This window comes from Monodon monoceros, unplaced genomic scaffold (assembly GCF_005190385.1).
Source record: "Monodon monoceros isolate NGI ecotype Baffin Bay Population unplaced genomic scaffold, NGI_Narwhal_1 Super_Scaffold_13, whole genome shotgun sequence".
Classification (NCBI taxonomy): Eukaryota; Metazoa; Chordata; class Mammalia; order Artiodactyla; family Monodontidae; genus Monodon; species Monodon monoceros.
Window position 1 is genome coordinate 79651832 of NW_021703769.1, and position 14004 is coordinate 79665835.

General features: G+C 57.6%; 2 protein-coding genes and 1 long non-coding RNA gene across 9 annotated transcripts in view; 1 reads left to right on the forward strand and 2 right to left on the reverse strand.

The window, feature by feature from the left end:
- LOC114894719 lies at positions 1–4243 on the reverse strand. Of its 2 annotated transcripts, none has more exons than XM_029221712.1 (3): positions 2232–4243; positions 897–2029; positions 1–508 (listed from the first exon to the last, which is right to left on the reverse strand). In XM_029221712.1, exons 1-3 carry the CDS (start codon positions 3514–3516, stop codon positions 446–448), a joined length of 2481 nt encoding a protein of 826 aa, XP_029077545.1. In that variant the 5' UTR covers positions 3517–4243; the 3' UTR covers positions 1–445. The 2 variants fall into 2 exon arrangements, with proteins under 2 accessions (XP_029077545.1, XP_029077544.1); XM_029221711.1 differs by having other exon boundaries at positions 818–2029.
- Positions 3355–6912, forward strand: LOC114894727. Its single transcript, XR_003793292.1, has 2 exons — positions 3355–3419; positions 5222–6912. It is a non-coding gene; the product is annotated as an uncharacterized LOC114894727 (long non-coding RNA).
- Positions 6740–14004, reverse strand: part of AGFG2 (ArfGAP with FG repeats 2) — a 22044-nt gene continuing 14779 nt past the window's right edge. For 2 of the 6 annotated variants that reach the window (XM_029221721.1, XM_029221720.1), the window contains 6 exons: positions 10228–10348; positions 9956–10038; positions 9685–9765; positions 8671–8814; positions 8239–8324; positions 6762–7910 (listed from right to left, as the gene is read on the reverse strand). In XM_029221721.1, coding sequence (XP_029077554.1) covers positions 7851–7910; positions 8239–8324; positions 8671–8814; positions 9685–9765; positions 9956–10038; positions 10228–10348 — 575 coding nt within the window. In that variant the 3' untranslated portion in view covers positions 6762–7850. The other 4 variants (XM_029221717.1, XM_029221716.1, XM_029221719.1 and 1 more) reach the window with 4 other exon arrangements.

A 14004-nucleotide genomic window follows, 5' to 3' on the forward strand; every position in this document is an offset into this window, starting at 1 on the left:
GCAGAGTGAGGCGAGGAGGCAGGGATAGGGTCTCTTCTTCCACCACGGCTTTGATTGCTCTCCCCTCAGATTCTTGTTACTCATTTCCCTTACAGTCGGGCAGGGGAATCCATGGACCTAGACTTTTCCAGGCTCACCCAGCAGGGAAACTTTAATGGGGGTGGGGTGCACAGTATAGACCCCTAGACTAGATTAAGTATATTAGAAGCAAGGACTCCATCAGTTCTGCCAGGCCCGGGAGAAGGAGAATTGTGTGAGCACATAGCTGGTGTTGGGAGAGGCAAAGTAGGGGGTAGGGGGTGTCATCACTTTGGGAGGGCACCTAGTGTAAGATACCTGTTGCTCTCATCCTTCTTGCTCTGGGGTCCCAGGAGTTCAGCCGACACCAGGCAAACACAGCAGGTGTGTGTGTGGGGGGAGGGGTAGATCTCTGTCTTCGTGGTCGTCATTGGAGGCAGGGTGTGGGGCCAAGGCTGACTTGAGACTCTGGAGCGATGCTGCAGGAACTCTGTGGGGAAACAGAGGGTCAGGGCTTTGGCTGAGAAGGTCCAGAAATTTGTAGGGGCTTTGTTTTAAGGGGGGAAGAGTTCTAGAATTTTCTCCCTTAAAAGAATCCAACTTCTTGGGGAACCTCCTCCCGAAGACTTCCCAGGCGCCACAGTTGGAAGGGGCAGAGCCCTTAGGCAGCCCGTCCTAAGGGGCAGCTCAGCGCTTCTGCTGGTCACACGTCCTAGGGGACATCTGGGCTGTAGAGCCTCTCCATCGGGCGGAAGGGGATTGTGGGGTTCAGCGGGGTGGGCAGGAAGGCATTCTTAACTTTGCCCTTTTTTCTTCGTCCATTCCCGTCTGTCTCTCCATCCATCAGCTATACCCAGGGGCCACGGGGGTCTCCTCACCGGGGCCTCCACGAGGTTCTGGAACTCGATGTGTGCGTAGCTGTGTGGGCGGTGCCTGGCCCCGGGGGCGTCGCCTCGCACCTCCAGGGGAGGGACCAGGTCCAGGTCTACATAGTTGAGGCCGCTGTCAGGGGGCTCGGGGATGTCAGTGCCCATTCCTATGTAGTCGGCGGCCGCGTACTCAATGCACACGTACTTCCCGGCTAACTCTGACGGCGGCTGCAAGCAGCGCTGAGCCCCTGCGGGTCCCCAGTCGTCTCCCACGCCTAGATGAGGGCCTTGGAGCCCGGGTCCAGGCTCCCCAGCCCCAGGCCTGTAGGAAAGAGGCAAGAAGCTCGAGGAAAAGGACCGTGGTGCACAGAGGCTCATGGACACATATTCAGTGACCCCTCCATCCTGGAGCAGCTGGTGGGAAGTGGCTTTGGCTGAGGCAGGAAGGCCCGGGGTTGCCATCACCACGTAGCCACTGGTTTGGCCGCCCCCCATGGGCTCGTAGTCACTCCTGGCTCCCTTGGTTATGTAGACCCCGCCCAGCTCCAACCCCTCGGGGTGTGAGGCTGCTGCCCCCGGCCTGGCCAGGGTCTTGAGAGTTGCTTGCTCGCTTCTCTCACTCAGGCGCCCCGGACGGTACAGGCCGCTTGATTGGGCCGCAGAGGCTGGGGTCTCATAAGATTGAGGGACAGAGGGTGTGGAGGCACTCGTCGGGGGCTTTCTTGGCAGTGGCTCAGCCCTGCCACCGGCACCACTGTCCCCGATTCGTTTCATGGCGGCCAGGACAGTCTCGTGAATGCTTTGGGCCACGACGGCGTCGGGCGCCTGTAGCCACAGCTCCCCGGGACCCGTGGGTGCCGAGCGGCCAAGCTCCAGGAAGAAGAAAGCGTCGGCATGGCCACAGCGGCGCACGCTGAGCAGGGACAAGCGCAGGGCCGGCGGCGGAGATGGCCGGGAGGCCCTGGAGCTTCTGCCCCCGGGCTTCCGCAGCAGGCTCAGTACCCCGGAACCCAGGCACAGGCAGTAGTCGCCGCTGCCCAGGCCTCGTGCCCGCCCCAGTCCCTTGGGCCGCAGCGTCACGGGCCAGACGTCCTGAAACGGAGCGAGGATGCAGGCCCCGGGGTCTTCGTGGGAGTCGGGACCTGGAGAGACAATGGTCTGGTGATAGGGGATCCCGGGCCGGCAGGCTGGATTCACTGTGGCCCGGGAACTGAAAACGTGTAAACCCTTCCACGTTTGGTCTTGATTTCGGAGACCTGGGGAAGGGACAGACTACGGATAAACCAAATCCACGATCATCCACCTCCCCCGCACCCCCCCCCCCCGCCGGGGCTCGGGCCTCACCGGCGGCGGCGGCGCGCGCCTGGAGCAGGGCGCTGTACCACGCCTGCTGCTCCGCCTCGCTGGCCGCCGCCACGCCCAGGCTGCGGTCGCGCGTGTACAGGACGATCAGGTGTCGCTGACGCGCGTCCACGCGCTTACTGATGGTGCACGCGCCCTCCAGGCTCACGCTGAACTTGGGCGGCGCTCGGCCGGCGCGGAACTTCTTCTCGCTCTCGTAACACTCGAGGCGCTGCGGGTAGGCGCGGAGCACAAAGAAGCGGCGGCGCTGGGACTTCTGCTTCCGCAGGTGGCCGCAGAGCCGCACATCAGCCGGGCAGGCCCAGGGCCGCGGCGGACCCAGGGCCATGTCGGCCGACTCGAACTCCGGGGTCGTCGTGGGGCCTCCGGGCTTCATCCCAGACCCAAAGCAGTAAAGTGTCCGGAGCAGGGGCTGGGACGGCAGAGGTGGGGTAGACGTAGCGGCCCCCGGAGAGGGGGGCGGCATCCTGACAGGCGACCACCCGTCTTGATGCCCAGCGTCTTTCCCCCCACTCCCGACTTGAAGTTTGGGGCAGGGGGTACGCACCGTGTGCCCCAGTGGCTGCCCGGTGGCCTGAGACACCCGAGCCTCCGACAGACTCTGAGGCTTGACCCCTGCCCCTCCCGTCGCCTCCTCTCCTGTCCTCTCCCCTCCCTCCCAGCGCGGATCGAGCCGAAGTCCCCACCCCTGCGAGGTTAACCCTTGCGCGCCCCGGAGCTGGACGCCGGGCGGTGGGAGTGGAGTGTGAGTGGGGAAATCCAGGAGAGGCGGCCTCCGCCTCACCCCACCCCGTGTCCTGGGACTGGGCTTTTGCAGGGGCGGGGGTGGGGTGGCGTCTCTACTGGTCTGAGCTGCCGGCCGGCCGAGAAAGCGGCGAGGTGAGGCGAGTGTGCGTGAAGCCACGTCTGTGGTGACCGCGCTGGTGGCGTCTGCAGTCCTAGAGGTGAGTGGGCCACTGAGCCGGGCCACCCTTACAGTGGCACCCCCTTCCGGCCTCTGCCACTCCCCACTCGGAATGGTGTCTCCTCTTCCCACCAGGAGTGGCTCTGTTCTCTGCCTTCCCAGGTAATCCCAGGAGCCAGGGCTACGGAGCACTGGCCTATGCTGATCTTGGAGGAGATGGAGGTTCAGTTTCTCTGCGGGGTTGGGGCCATAGGAGGTGTCTTGGGGTAAGTTAACTTCTGGATCGGTCCCTGTGCACAGACCATACCCACCAGGGTTCCAGTCAAGTGGCACTGAAGGAGAGCCAGTAGAGGAAGAGACCATCTCTCAGGGGCACTGCCCTCTTGCTGCACCATTGCCCTCAGCCCCTTCTTACCACCTTTGTTCAAAAATAACGCTGCCCAGGCCAGCTGAAGGCTCTGATCACAGAAGTGCAGACTCTCTGCACTGGCGGAGGTACCCTTTGCCCCTTGCATCCCGGGAGGCTTGAAATGGGGTTGGGATTCAGACATTTTTACACCCCACTTCTGATCCTTCCAAGGACCACTGACTCACGTTGGGGGCGATGGCGCCGGTCAGTGCACACACTCTGTGAGACAAATCGGCAGTTGACACATGGGTGGGGGCCTTAGAGGACCTTATGATTTCACTGTCATGGCAAGTAGGACACCTACAGTGGAGGAGCTGAGGGTTTGGGAGAGGGCAGCTGTGGCCCCTATTAAAGATGGTATTTGGGGAGGAGTGTCTTCAGGTGAGTTAGGAGCTGTACCAGGAGTACTGAAGCAAGGCCACTTGGTTCTTTTTCTCCGGCTAGTCCAAGGGCCAGGAAAGCCTGAGTAGGAAGGGCTGGGCTTCCCACCCCGGCTCCTCCACTTCCCAGGCGTGGGAGGAAGGGGTTGGTCTATGAGCTGGAATACTGGAAAAGCCAACAGTGCGTGCGGTGTGCAGGAAGGCTCAGATTCTTGAACGCCCTTTAAGGGTCATGGTGAAAGTGTGATGCAGGGCACCACCTGGCATCATGAGGATGGGCATCTGGCCAGCAGGCAGCAGCGCCCAGGTTCTGCTCCAGGTGCCCGCCCACCCCCCCCCAGGTCAGCCAAAGCCTCTCCAAGGTGCCAGAGAGGTGGCGGCAGCTCAGGTGGTGCACGTGGGCCAGCGGCAGCCTCCACCGTTGATGGGTGTTGGCCAGGGAGAGGCAGGTATGTGAGAGATCCTGAAGTGGACACCAGAAGTATATTCAAGGTCATAGCCTCCAGTGTGGCCTCAACATATGCGCCATGGAGAAGTGGCAGGGACACAAAAGACATCTGCAGGCCTTTCCCCTTCCTAGTTTTGGTGCTGCCTTGAGGAGCAGGGCACCCATGGGGGCCACGTACCTGCTGTGCCCCTGCCTGGAGCCTTACTCCCCAGGTTTGATTTGAAGCTACGCACAGGAGAGTCTCTTCACATCTGCTCCTTCCCGCTTCCCACCAACCAGTCCACCTTGGAGCACCCCAGTCCTTGTGAAATCACAGCCGCTGTCACAGAGACCAGCTCCAGACGGCCTTGTGTCATTGAACTCCTAAGTGCTGGGTAAAGATAAAGCAGGAAGCAGCAGGGATTGGAGCACCTGGGCCCTGGGCAAGCAAACCTGGTAGAGTGGGTTGGTAATCAGTGCCAGGTGATTTAGCCTGCTGGGTACCAGGAAAAGCCTGGAGCCAAACGACTGACTTAATCAGTTGCCCTGGCAACAACATTGCCCTTGGCTCTACCCAGACAAGATTGATTTGAGCCTGTTGCCCTGGTAACTCGTGTTGCTCCCCCGGGACAGGAAGTAACAGAACTTCAGCTCTGTTGGGTGAGAACACCTCCCCCAACCTGAGGAGGTCCACCTGTGCATCCTGCTGCCAGGTGCAGGGCAGCAGTGGGATGGGCTCTCCACATTGTAAGTGCCTATGGAAGACTCTTGTTACCAAAGGGGAGCCCCCAGTAAGGAAGCTGGGGCACTAGGGCCAGGCTCTTCCCGTGTGCCCCTCTCTCCTCCCTCCAGGTTCTCACTCCTCTGGAGGGGTCTGCAGGGACAGCGCCAGCCCCTTCCTCCATCGGAGAGCTTGACAGAGGTCCTGGGCACTGGCTCCTGCTTCCTTACCCGCAGAGGCAGCTGCCAGTGACCTGCTGAAGGCCGGGGTCAAGCCAGAGGACTGTTGCCTGCAGAGCACTGTCACAGCATTGGCCAGGGGGACATGAGCACTTGGTCAGAAGCCTGGTGGCAGTCTGAGTGAGTCCTTCCAGCCCCATGGTGTGGGTCCAGACTTGTAACCACCAGGCAGGGCCTGCAGGGAGGCCCTGGGCGACGGGGCGGGGGAGCACAGCTCAGTCATTTAGACATTCCCTGAGGCCAGGGATTCTTCCATCTTTGCTGCCTGCCTGGAGAGAGGACGCCGGGTGGAGGCAGCACCAGGCTGTTCCACACCGAGACAGGCAGCTGCAGTCCCGGTCTCGGCCTACGCCCTGCGAACTCTTGATTTTTCTGCCCTGGAGTTGGACGCTGACCCGTTGTAACTTCTCTGACTGGTCATCCTGCCCTGGCCAGTGGGACATGAGTGACTGAGAAGCGTGGAGGGGGGACTGCAGGGAGGTCCTGCGCCCAGGCACTGAGCAGTTGAGGAGATCCCTGGGAAACAGCGGCAGTGCGACTCAAACAGTAAGAAGCACTGCAGCTGCTGGTCCTTTAAATCTCACCTCCAAACCTCAGTGTTTTTGGTTAGGAAAGGAGGCGCCAGGGAGCTGGGGAAAAAGGCTCCTCCTCCCCCTCCTTCTCCACCACAAGATTCCAGCTTCCCTCCCGTCCCTGGCTCTGAGCAGAGAATGGGGAAGACACAGATAATCAAGGGTGACAGAGAATACCCAGGGAAAAAAAAAGATGGTCCACCCTGGGAGCGCCACCAGGAGATGGAAGGAGAGTAGAGGCTGGAGAACGGGAACCACAGACACAAGAAAGGATGGGGACTGAGCCCTGGGAAGGTGGGGAGGCCACGCCTGGCTGCGCAAAGAACAGCAGCTGAAGGTATTTACAGGAAAAATCCTCAAAGTAAATCAGTGATAAGACTGTCCCGGCCTCTCCTTGCTGTCAGGTTAAAGGTCATTGGGTGGAAAGACTCAGAGAAATCCCAAGAAGGGAAGACTGAAGGGGCCAGGGTTCCCAGGCAGCCTTAGGAAAGGGAGAGGCGCTCACAGCAGGGCTGAGTTCGGGGCCTCTCCTCCCCAGGTGAGGTGTCTAACCCAAGCCAGCTGTCTTGTTACCACACACACAGCCTAGACACTGTTGACACAACATCCCCAGGTGGCAAGGGTCTGGGGAGGGGCTGAGGAGGCAGCTGACCTGGGACAGCTGGACTTTGACTAGGCCCTGCCCGACCCTCATGCCGGGTCCTCCTCTGCACCCCCTCCCCCGCTCCCTCCACTGCTAAAACTGGACTCCAGTTCAGACAGGGACTGGCTCTGTCCTTGGCGAACAGCAGCATGGGCACCGACCCAAGCAGTCACGTTGACTGACATGAGGCCCCTCAAGCTGGACCAAAGCAAGACCACGAGAGCCATTTTTTTTCTTTCAAATGCAGTTCTTTTCCAACATTGCCTGCAACAGCTTTGGTGCAGAGATCTGGGGCCAGGGGGAGGAGCGGGGGAGGCACAAGGGAAAAAGAAAGGAAAAAAAAAAAAGCCAACTGCACAAAGCCTTTCTCTGGAAAAGCCCAGGCTCGGGGTGGTCGAGAAGTGTGCCTCCTTCCCCACCATCCCCTGGAGCTCCGGCTTTGCGAGGCACAGATCCCATTCCCCGTGTGAAAGAGCTGTCTGGGAGAGGAAGAATGGCTGCATCTGGATACGTATGTGTATGCATATATATATATATATATATATATATATATAATAGGCTATATTAGAAAATTCTCTATGTATAAATATAAAACACTGGTATCCAAACATGACACCACAGCTAACTAAAGTGCTTGACGGAAGTTGGGCATGTATAGTATGTAGGTAAAACTATTCATCCTGAGGGAGCTGGGGAAGCAAAAACATGGAGAAAGGGGTGCTGTCCCAAGCCAGGGCACCAAGGGCACTCTGGCTCCCCAGGACCTCCACATCCCGTCTGATCACCATCCCATGTCAACACCATGCACGCCTCATCCCCACCTCCGCCCTGCTTTCCCCACTGTGCTTCTTCCCACGAGGAGAACAGTGTTAGACAGCTGGGCAGTGGGGAGTTGTTCCCACAAGGAGCACAGCTCAGCCTGTGCCCCCAGCTTCCTCTGCCCACAGGGTTCGGAGTGAAGGGAGCGCTGGGGGCAGGAGAGGAGGACTCTTGTCATCATAATTAGTAATTTGAAAAATAAAACACCAAGGCTCCTCTAGGCCAGGCTCTGCCAGCCCGCCTCCCGGGCCCCCTGCCTGGGTGGGGGCTGGAGGAGGAAGGAGGAAGCCTTGGGGTTGCTGACCCGGGAAGCTGCCCTTTTATCTGCAAGCCCCAAGCAAAGCATTAGCACCTCCACCATCCCCAGACCCCTACCCTGCGAAACAAGACCCATCTGGTCTCAGACCCGCAAAACTGCCACAGGCAAGTGGTCATCGGAGCTCCAGGGAGTAGAGGGGCCCCAGAGAGCAGCCCCCCGGACACAGTGCTACAAGAATGGGTTGGTGTTTGGAGGGTTGCAGGCAAACGGGCTTGATGAGGATCCAGTCTGGAAAGAAACAATCACCACAAATTGTTAGATTAGGGAGGAAAAGCTGGAGGCCACGGAAGAAATGCCGCTCAGGATTCCTTTCTCCCTCAAAATTACTGTGCTGAGGGAGGAGGGAAAATAAGGGAGCTAGGAGGCAAGCAGAGGGGCGGGGAGCGCAGAGGCTCCTTAACCAGCCCACTCATCCCTGGCTGGGCCAAAGCAGTTTCACGAGGAAGGGGCGTGGTTCCGCCCCACATTGCCCTCTTCTCCTGGAAGGATTCTGTCCCAACCCCCAGAGTGAAAGGCCACACCCACACCAGGCCCGGGCCCTGCACCGGCCACTCACCATGAACGGGTTGGTGGAGATCCCAGCTGGCTGGCTCAGTGGCCTCTGCCCCAGCTTGGCAGATCCCTGGTCTCCGAAGGAAGAGCCTGGCAGGAAGAGCAAAAACTCAGCTGACGGGAACCCTGCCCCTCGGGGCTAGTGCTGCCTAGCTCGCCCGCCTCCCTGCAGGGCAGGCCCAGTTACATCCCAAGGTGGGCAGCCAGTGGGGGCCTCCCAAAAGCCGGGAAGAAACCTGTGGAACAGTCAGAGGACACAGGCAGGTCTGTTGCTTCCCTGGTCTCCCCCTGCTGGTCCAAAAGGGAACTAGCTCAGATGTCTGGCTCCCTAATACGTATTTCTAATATTCACACACACACACACACACACACACACAGCAGAGTCCCTGGGGGTGGGAATGGGCTAAGAAAGGAGGGCGCAGTCTGAATCCCTTACCATTCTGCTGCTGAGTCACTGAGGTCGGTGGGGGGAAGAGCGGTGGGGGGAAGAGCGGTGGGGGGAAGGGGCTGGAAAAAGCCCCGGTGGGTGGCACCGTCTGGGGGAAGCCAGGCCCAGCACCGCTCATCCCAAAGCCTGACCCTGTGGAGGGAGGGAGGGACATGAGGTAGGTGAGGTTCTGGAAGGTGGGCAGGAGAACAGTTCTTCCTAAGTCCCTCCAAGACACAGAAATGGGATATAGTTTTTCGCCACCCAGAGGTGTGGAAGTACCTGAAATGAGCACGAAACCCTTCAGCGTCCAAGCATCGTGTCAACCCTGCCCTCTCTGGCCTGTGGCCTGTGGCCTGTGGCTCGGACAGCAGGGTAGTTATGATCATGGGGTCAGCTTTCTGCCCCCTCTTAAACTGCATAAATCAAAGCAAATTACCAGCCCTCTCTGCCTCAGTTCTCTCATCTCTAAAAGAGGGGCCATGCCTATCTTCTCGGACTGCTGTGAAAATCAAATAACGGATGTAAAGCCCTAAGTGTTGGGCCTGCCACGTGGGTCAGCTTGGTAGCAAATATTATTCTCTCTTCCTGGCCTGAAGGTTTTAGAGGAACAACAAAAAAACAACAAAAAACAAACAAAAAAACGAAGGGGGGCGTGAGTGTGAGTTTGGAGAGAGAAAAGCAGAGGCAGGGGCTGGGGAGGGGCAGACCACAGGACTCCAGCTGAGGAGGGCAGGGAACAGGGCCATGGTTTCAGGTGGGACACAGAAGGGAAGGAGGCTGGGCTCCCAGAGGGAAATTGAGGGTTGAAGAAAAAAGAATCACCACACCAGCAGTCAGCATTAACCCTTCGGAACTGGTTCAGGGAAGGGGCAGCCTGTCTTTTCTAACTCCGAAATTCTGATTTGGTGACTTACGGGCCTCTAGTTTTTGCCCACTAGGTGGACTGGAAATTAAACCAGCCTGGCCTGGGCTGGTGACTCTGGAGAGAGTCAGGGCCAGGGGACAGTCTGGGAGGCTTACCTGTGGCCAAGCCATTGGGCTGGAAAGGGTTGGTGGAAGGCAGCTGGGCGTGAGCAGCAGGTGTGGTGAAAGGGTTGAAGGCTGCTCAGGGTGGAATGGGGTAGAGGAGGGATGAAGAGCTGGTTATTTTTTTCTCATTTGGTTAATATCGTGATAACTGAGCATTCCTCTAAATCCTGGTGTGCATCTCTCCCCACTCCCCTCCCTCCAGGGTCCCCAATTTCCTCTTGGCCTTAGATCCCCTCCCTGGGTCTCTACACGCAAGACTCACCTCCAAAGGAGAGCCCTGTGCTTCCGCCTCCACCAGTGGTGGCCGACTGGAGCGTGGGGACCTGGCTGGCCATCCCGAACATGCTGTGATATGGGGAGAAAAGTCGGCGTGCACATCATCTAGCACCAAGGAGGTGAGCTGGGCAAGGAACTAGGAGATGGCAAACTCTGTCCTGCCGGACGGGAGGAGCCGAGGGGGCTGGTATAAGCAAGGCCAGGCTTTCCTGGCCGGCTCTCCTGCCCGATGGCAAGCTCCCCAACATCTGGACCTACCTGCTAGGGATGCCTCCAGCTGATGCCCCGGGTCCCAGGAGGCTGCCCGTATCTGCAAGGCTGTTGGGCTGACTGGCAGGTGCCAGAGGAGAGGCACCAAATGGAGTCCCCTGGCTGCTCCCTGGGCAGGCACAGGAAGTAAAACGGGGTGCTGGCATGAGACAGGACGGAAAGGGCAGGAGGAGAGATGGAGGCAGAGGTGCAGTGGAGGGGGAGGTGAGGGATGGCACAAACGGGGTCCTCTGAGGCAGCCTGTTCTTCCCCCGGATCAGATCACCCAGTTCAGGAGGGTTTGTCTCCCACCGAGAATTCTAGGCGATGTGAGACTCAGCCCTTCTCAATCTCCCTAGCGCTCAAAACCGCCACCGCAGAGAGAAAAGCAGTTCTTCCTCCTCGTCCAGGTCACCGTCCCTCCTGCTCTAGTTTGGCTTACACTTCCCATTTTTTTCCTTAAGAGATGGAAACGTCTGTCTTTTGCCTAAACCAGCATTTCCATTTATGAATAAATCATATGAAGGGGCAGGTAGAGGGGTGGGGAAGGAGCTGTGAAGGGCAGAAAGGCTCAGGGACACTTGGGTGACTCGGGGAACGCGGAGATGGCACTGGAGGTGCTGAGCATAAATCTCCGGCCTCGCCAGCACCCTTCTCACTCCCATCGAGCCGCCTGCTCCCCTCTCGGGAGCCCCCTGACGCCAGGACCTCAGATCAGGGCTGTGACACACTGCCCACGGGGCAGGGCCGACAGCAGGGCTCTCCTGCCCTCCCTGGTCTTCATAGTCAACATGGAAGAGCCTCACAGGGGAAGTTTACAGAACAGCCCTCGGGGCAGGTTAGGGTTAGGGTTAGGGTCCAATCAGCAACCTGGTCTCGAAGGGAGAGGCCTGAGGCCCTGTCATTTTAAGAAAGCCTCTTTATCTGAGTGTCTAAGTCTCATTTGTAGTGTGGGGTCCTGCCAACTACTCTGGGCTACAGTGAGGGTAAAATGAGGCTACAAATGGGGAAAAGCTTGATTTTTCTGAGTGCTGGAAGACTTTTTGTTACCGAAGGGAAACACACTTTACGTAGTGCCCGCCTCCTGACGGTGCTCCGGAAGGGTTTGCTGAATGAACAGCTGAACAGGCAGAAGGAGAAGAACTGGATTCCAGTTGTGGTTCTGCCACCTGCTACCGCTGTGACTTCAGCAAACCATCTCTCTCACTCTCCGGAGCCCACTTTTGTTCTTGCTCCCCAACCCCGCCCCCTCTAGGGTGGCTGTAAAGGCCCTCTGAGATAAAGTATTTTGAAATCTATAAAGCATAACACAAATGTGAGGTATTATCATACCTATAAGATACTACTTCCAGGGTCAGAGAAGCAAGACAAGGTCTCAAAGGAAACACAGGATGGCTGGCTCAGATGGTAAACACGAGCGGAAAGGGCCCGACCCACAGCCCTCAGCTCTGGCCTTTCCACGCTGCCTTGAACAAGAGGCCTTGCCCATGGCCTTGGCCTGCTAACTCCTACTCACCCTGCAGGCTTAACAGAACCATGTCTTCCATGGGCCTTCCTGACTCCAGTGTTTGATCCTGGTTTTCCTCTCCTAGCACCTTGTTCTTTTCCTTCCTAGCACTTGACATATTTATAGTGATGTATTTTTGTTTATTTCTGTATCAACTGGGTCCCCACTATACCAATTCCACTGCCAAGAATTCCCTTACAGATATAACTTGCCAATGTGCCGAAGCAGAGTTATTAACTGCAGCACTGTTTAACAGCAAAAGACTGGGACATCCTAAATATTCAACAACAGGGAACTGAGCAGATAAATTATGGTCTAGACAGAAGTTGGACAGTGGTGCAGCTATACAAAAGAATGAGGAAGCTCTTAATGTACTACTAAAAAAAAATCTAGGGCTTCCCTGGTGGCGCAGTGGTTGAGAGTCTGCCTGCCGATGCAGGGGACACGGGTTCGTGCCCCGGTCCGGGAAGATCCCACATGCCGCGGAGCGGCTGGGCCCGTGAGCCATGGCCGCTAAGCCTGCGCCTCTGGAGACTGTGCTCTGCAACGGGAGAGGCCACAACAGTGAGAGGCCCGCGTACCGCTAAAAAAAAAAAAAAGAAAGAAAAAAATCTAACAGTACTGTTATTTTATTTATTTATTTTTTTGGCCGCACCATGCGGCTTGCAGGGTCTTAGTTTCCCAACCAGGGATCAAACCCATGGCCCCTGCAGTGGAAGCGTGGAGTCCTAACCACTGGACCGCCAGGGAAGTCCCTAATAGTACTGTTAAGTTAAAGAAAAATCAAGGTTCAGAACAGCTTGTATATTATGCCATAAAATGCTCAGTAAAAAAAAAAAAAAGAAAACAGGACAATAAAAGATAAGTAAGTGAAGGCTACTGACCCCTTTCCCCAGAGGCACAGCTGTGGAGAGGTGAGACGAGAGACCAGCGTGGGTCAGGCTGCAGAGACATTTTGTAGGACAGGAACTTGAAGTGTATTTGTGGGAAAAAGGGGACATGCCGGTAGAGGTGGAGAAAGTGGAGGTGAAATTCAGATAGGAAAGCTGATGGGACCAAGCCCTGCAGAAAGTGGGAAAGGACGAGGGAGGTAACCTTCACAAGGGAAGATACTTCTCTTTCTCAGACACGAGAGGAAGAAGAGGGTAAGGAAAAGATAAAGACACAAGGCAAGGAAGGAAATGGCAGGGTCGGGGTGGTTCTCAAATCCGCGTTGCTCCCTGGTCCCCTCAAACCTCAGCCCTCGTTTCTTGTCAGTACAGTTTTGGGCTTTCTTCTGAGCACCTCAGAACTGTAATGTGGATCTTCCTTTTCTAAAGGGTGAGGCTGCTGTGTTTATCCAAACCCCTCTGTTAAGGGTATCTTCCTGGTGCCAGGCACAGAGCATACCTGATGGGGATGGGGGACCGGCTGTAACGTGGAAGGGCTGAGAAGCCAGCAGGGAAGCCGAGTGCCCAGGGCCTGCCTGCGAGGTTCCAGGGATGGGCTGCTTCTTGAGAGCCAGCACTCAGGGGACAGTGCTCTCCTCAGCCCCTCTCCCTCCCCAACCCCTGGGCTTTCCTGAGGGACAGTGCTAGGCTGCGGCCACTGCGAGCCCTGGTCTTCAGTCCTCTCACACCCACAGGCTGTGAGGAAGTCTGGGAAGCCACCAGGGCGGTGGTGGATCTTTGGCTTCTCAGACCCCAGGCCTTTCCTTTGCCCGATGGACTCGAGGTACATGGACTTTCCCAGCGGACACAGCTCCCCGTCCTTACTGGGGTCCGACTCCTCAGTCTTGCTCTGGGCCCTTGGGTCAGGGTGCTCCCCTCAGTGAGGACAGGGCTCTCCGCCGAGGGCGGGGAGAGAGTGCTGTGTGCCTCCTGGCCGGCGCTAGAGGGCAGAGCCGGCCCTGGCTCAGGCAGGCTGGGCTCCCTGCACCGAGGGCGCGTCCTCAGAAAGGAGGCCGACGCTCCCAATACCTGTGCTCCTTTGCTTCCTATCCACTGCCAGAGCCTCACTCCACACAGCTGGATTAGTAGACTTGCCTTCTAACAGTTTCAGGGGAAACTGCACTTTTAGAAACCCCCCTTCTCCATACTCCCCCTCAGATATATAACAATACAACCAGCCTTGTCAGAAGAGACATCCACCTCTCACCCAAATCTTCCTACTTCCTCCCCAGTGGTTCCTCACGTCACACTCACAGTAACACCCTCGTGGTCATGGTGTGGCTGGGAATGAATGGGGTCTGCCACTGATCACACATTTGATTTTGGCCAAGCTGAGCCAGTTTCCTCAGC

Bases quoted from the DNA above. Each gene is read 5' to 3' on its own strand.
- LOC114894719 (XM_029221711.1), bottom strand. From the start codon at position 3,516: ATGGTCTCTTCCTCTACTGGCTCTCCTTCAGTGCCACTTGACTGGAAC. The intron at 2,030-2,231 runs GTGAGGCCCGAG...TTGTCTCTCCAG, and splicing joins GGCGCGCGCCGCCGCCGCCG to GTCCCGACTCCCACGAAGAC. The intron at 509-817 runs GTTAAGAATGCC...GTTTCCCCACAG, and splicing joins GACGAAGAAAAAAGGGCAAA to AGTTCCTGCAGCATCGCTCC.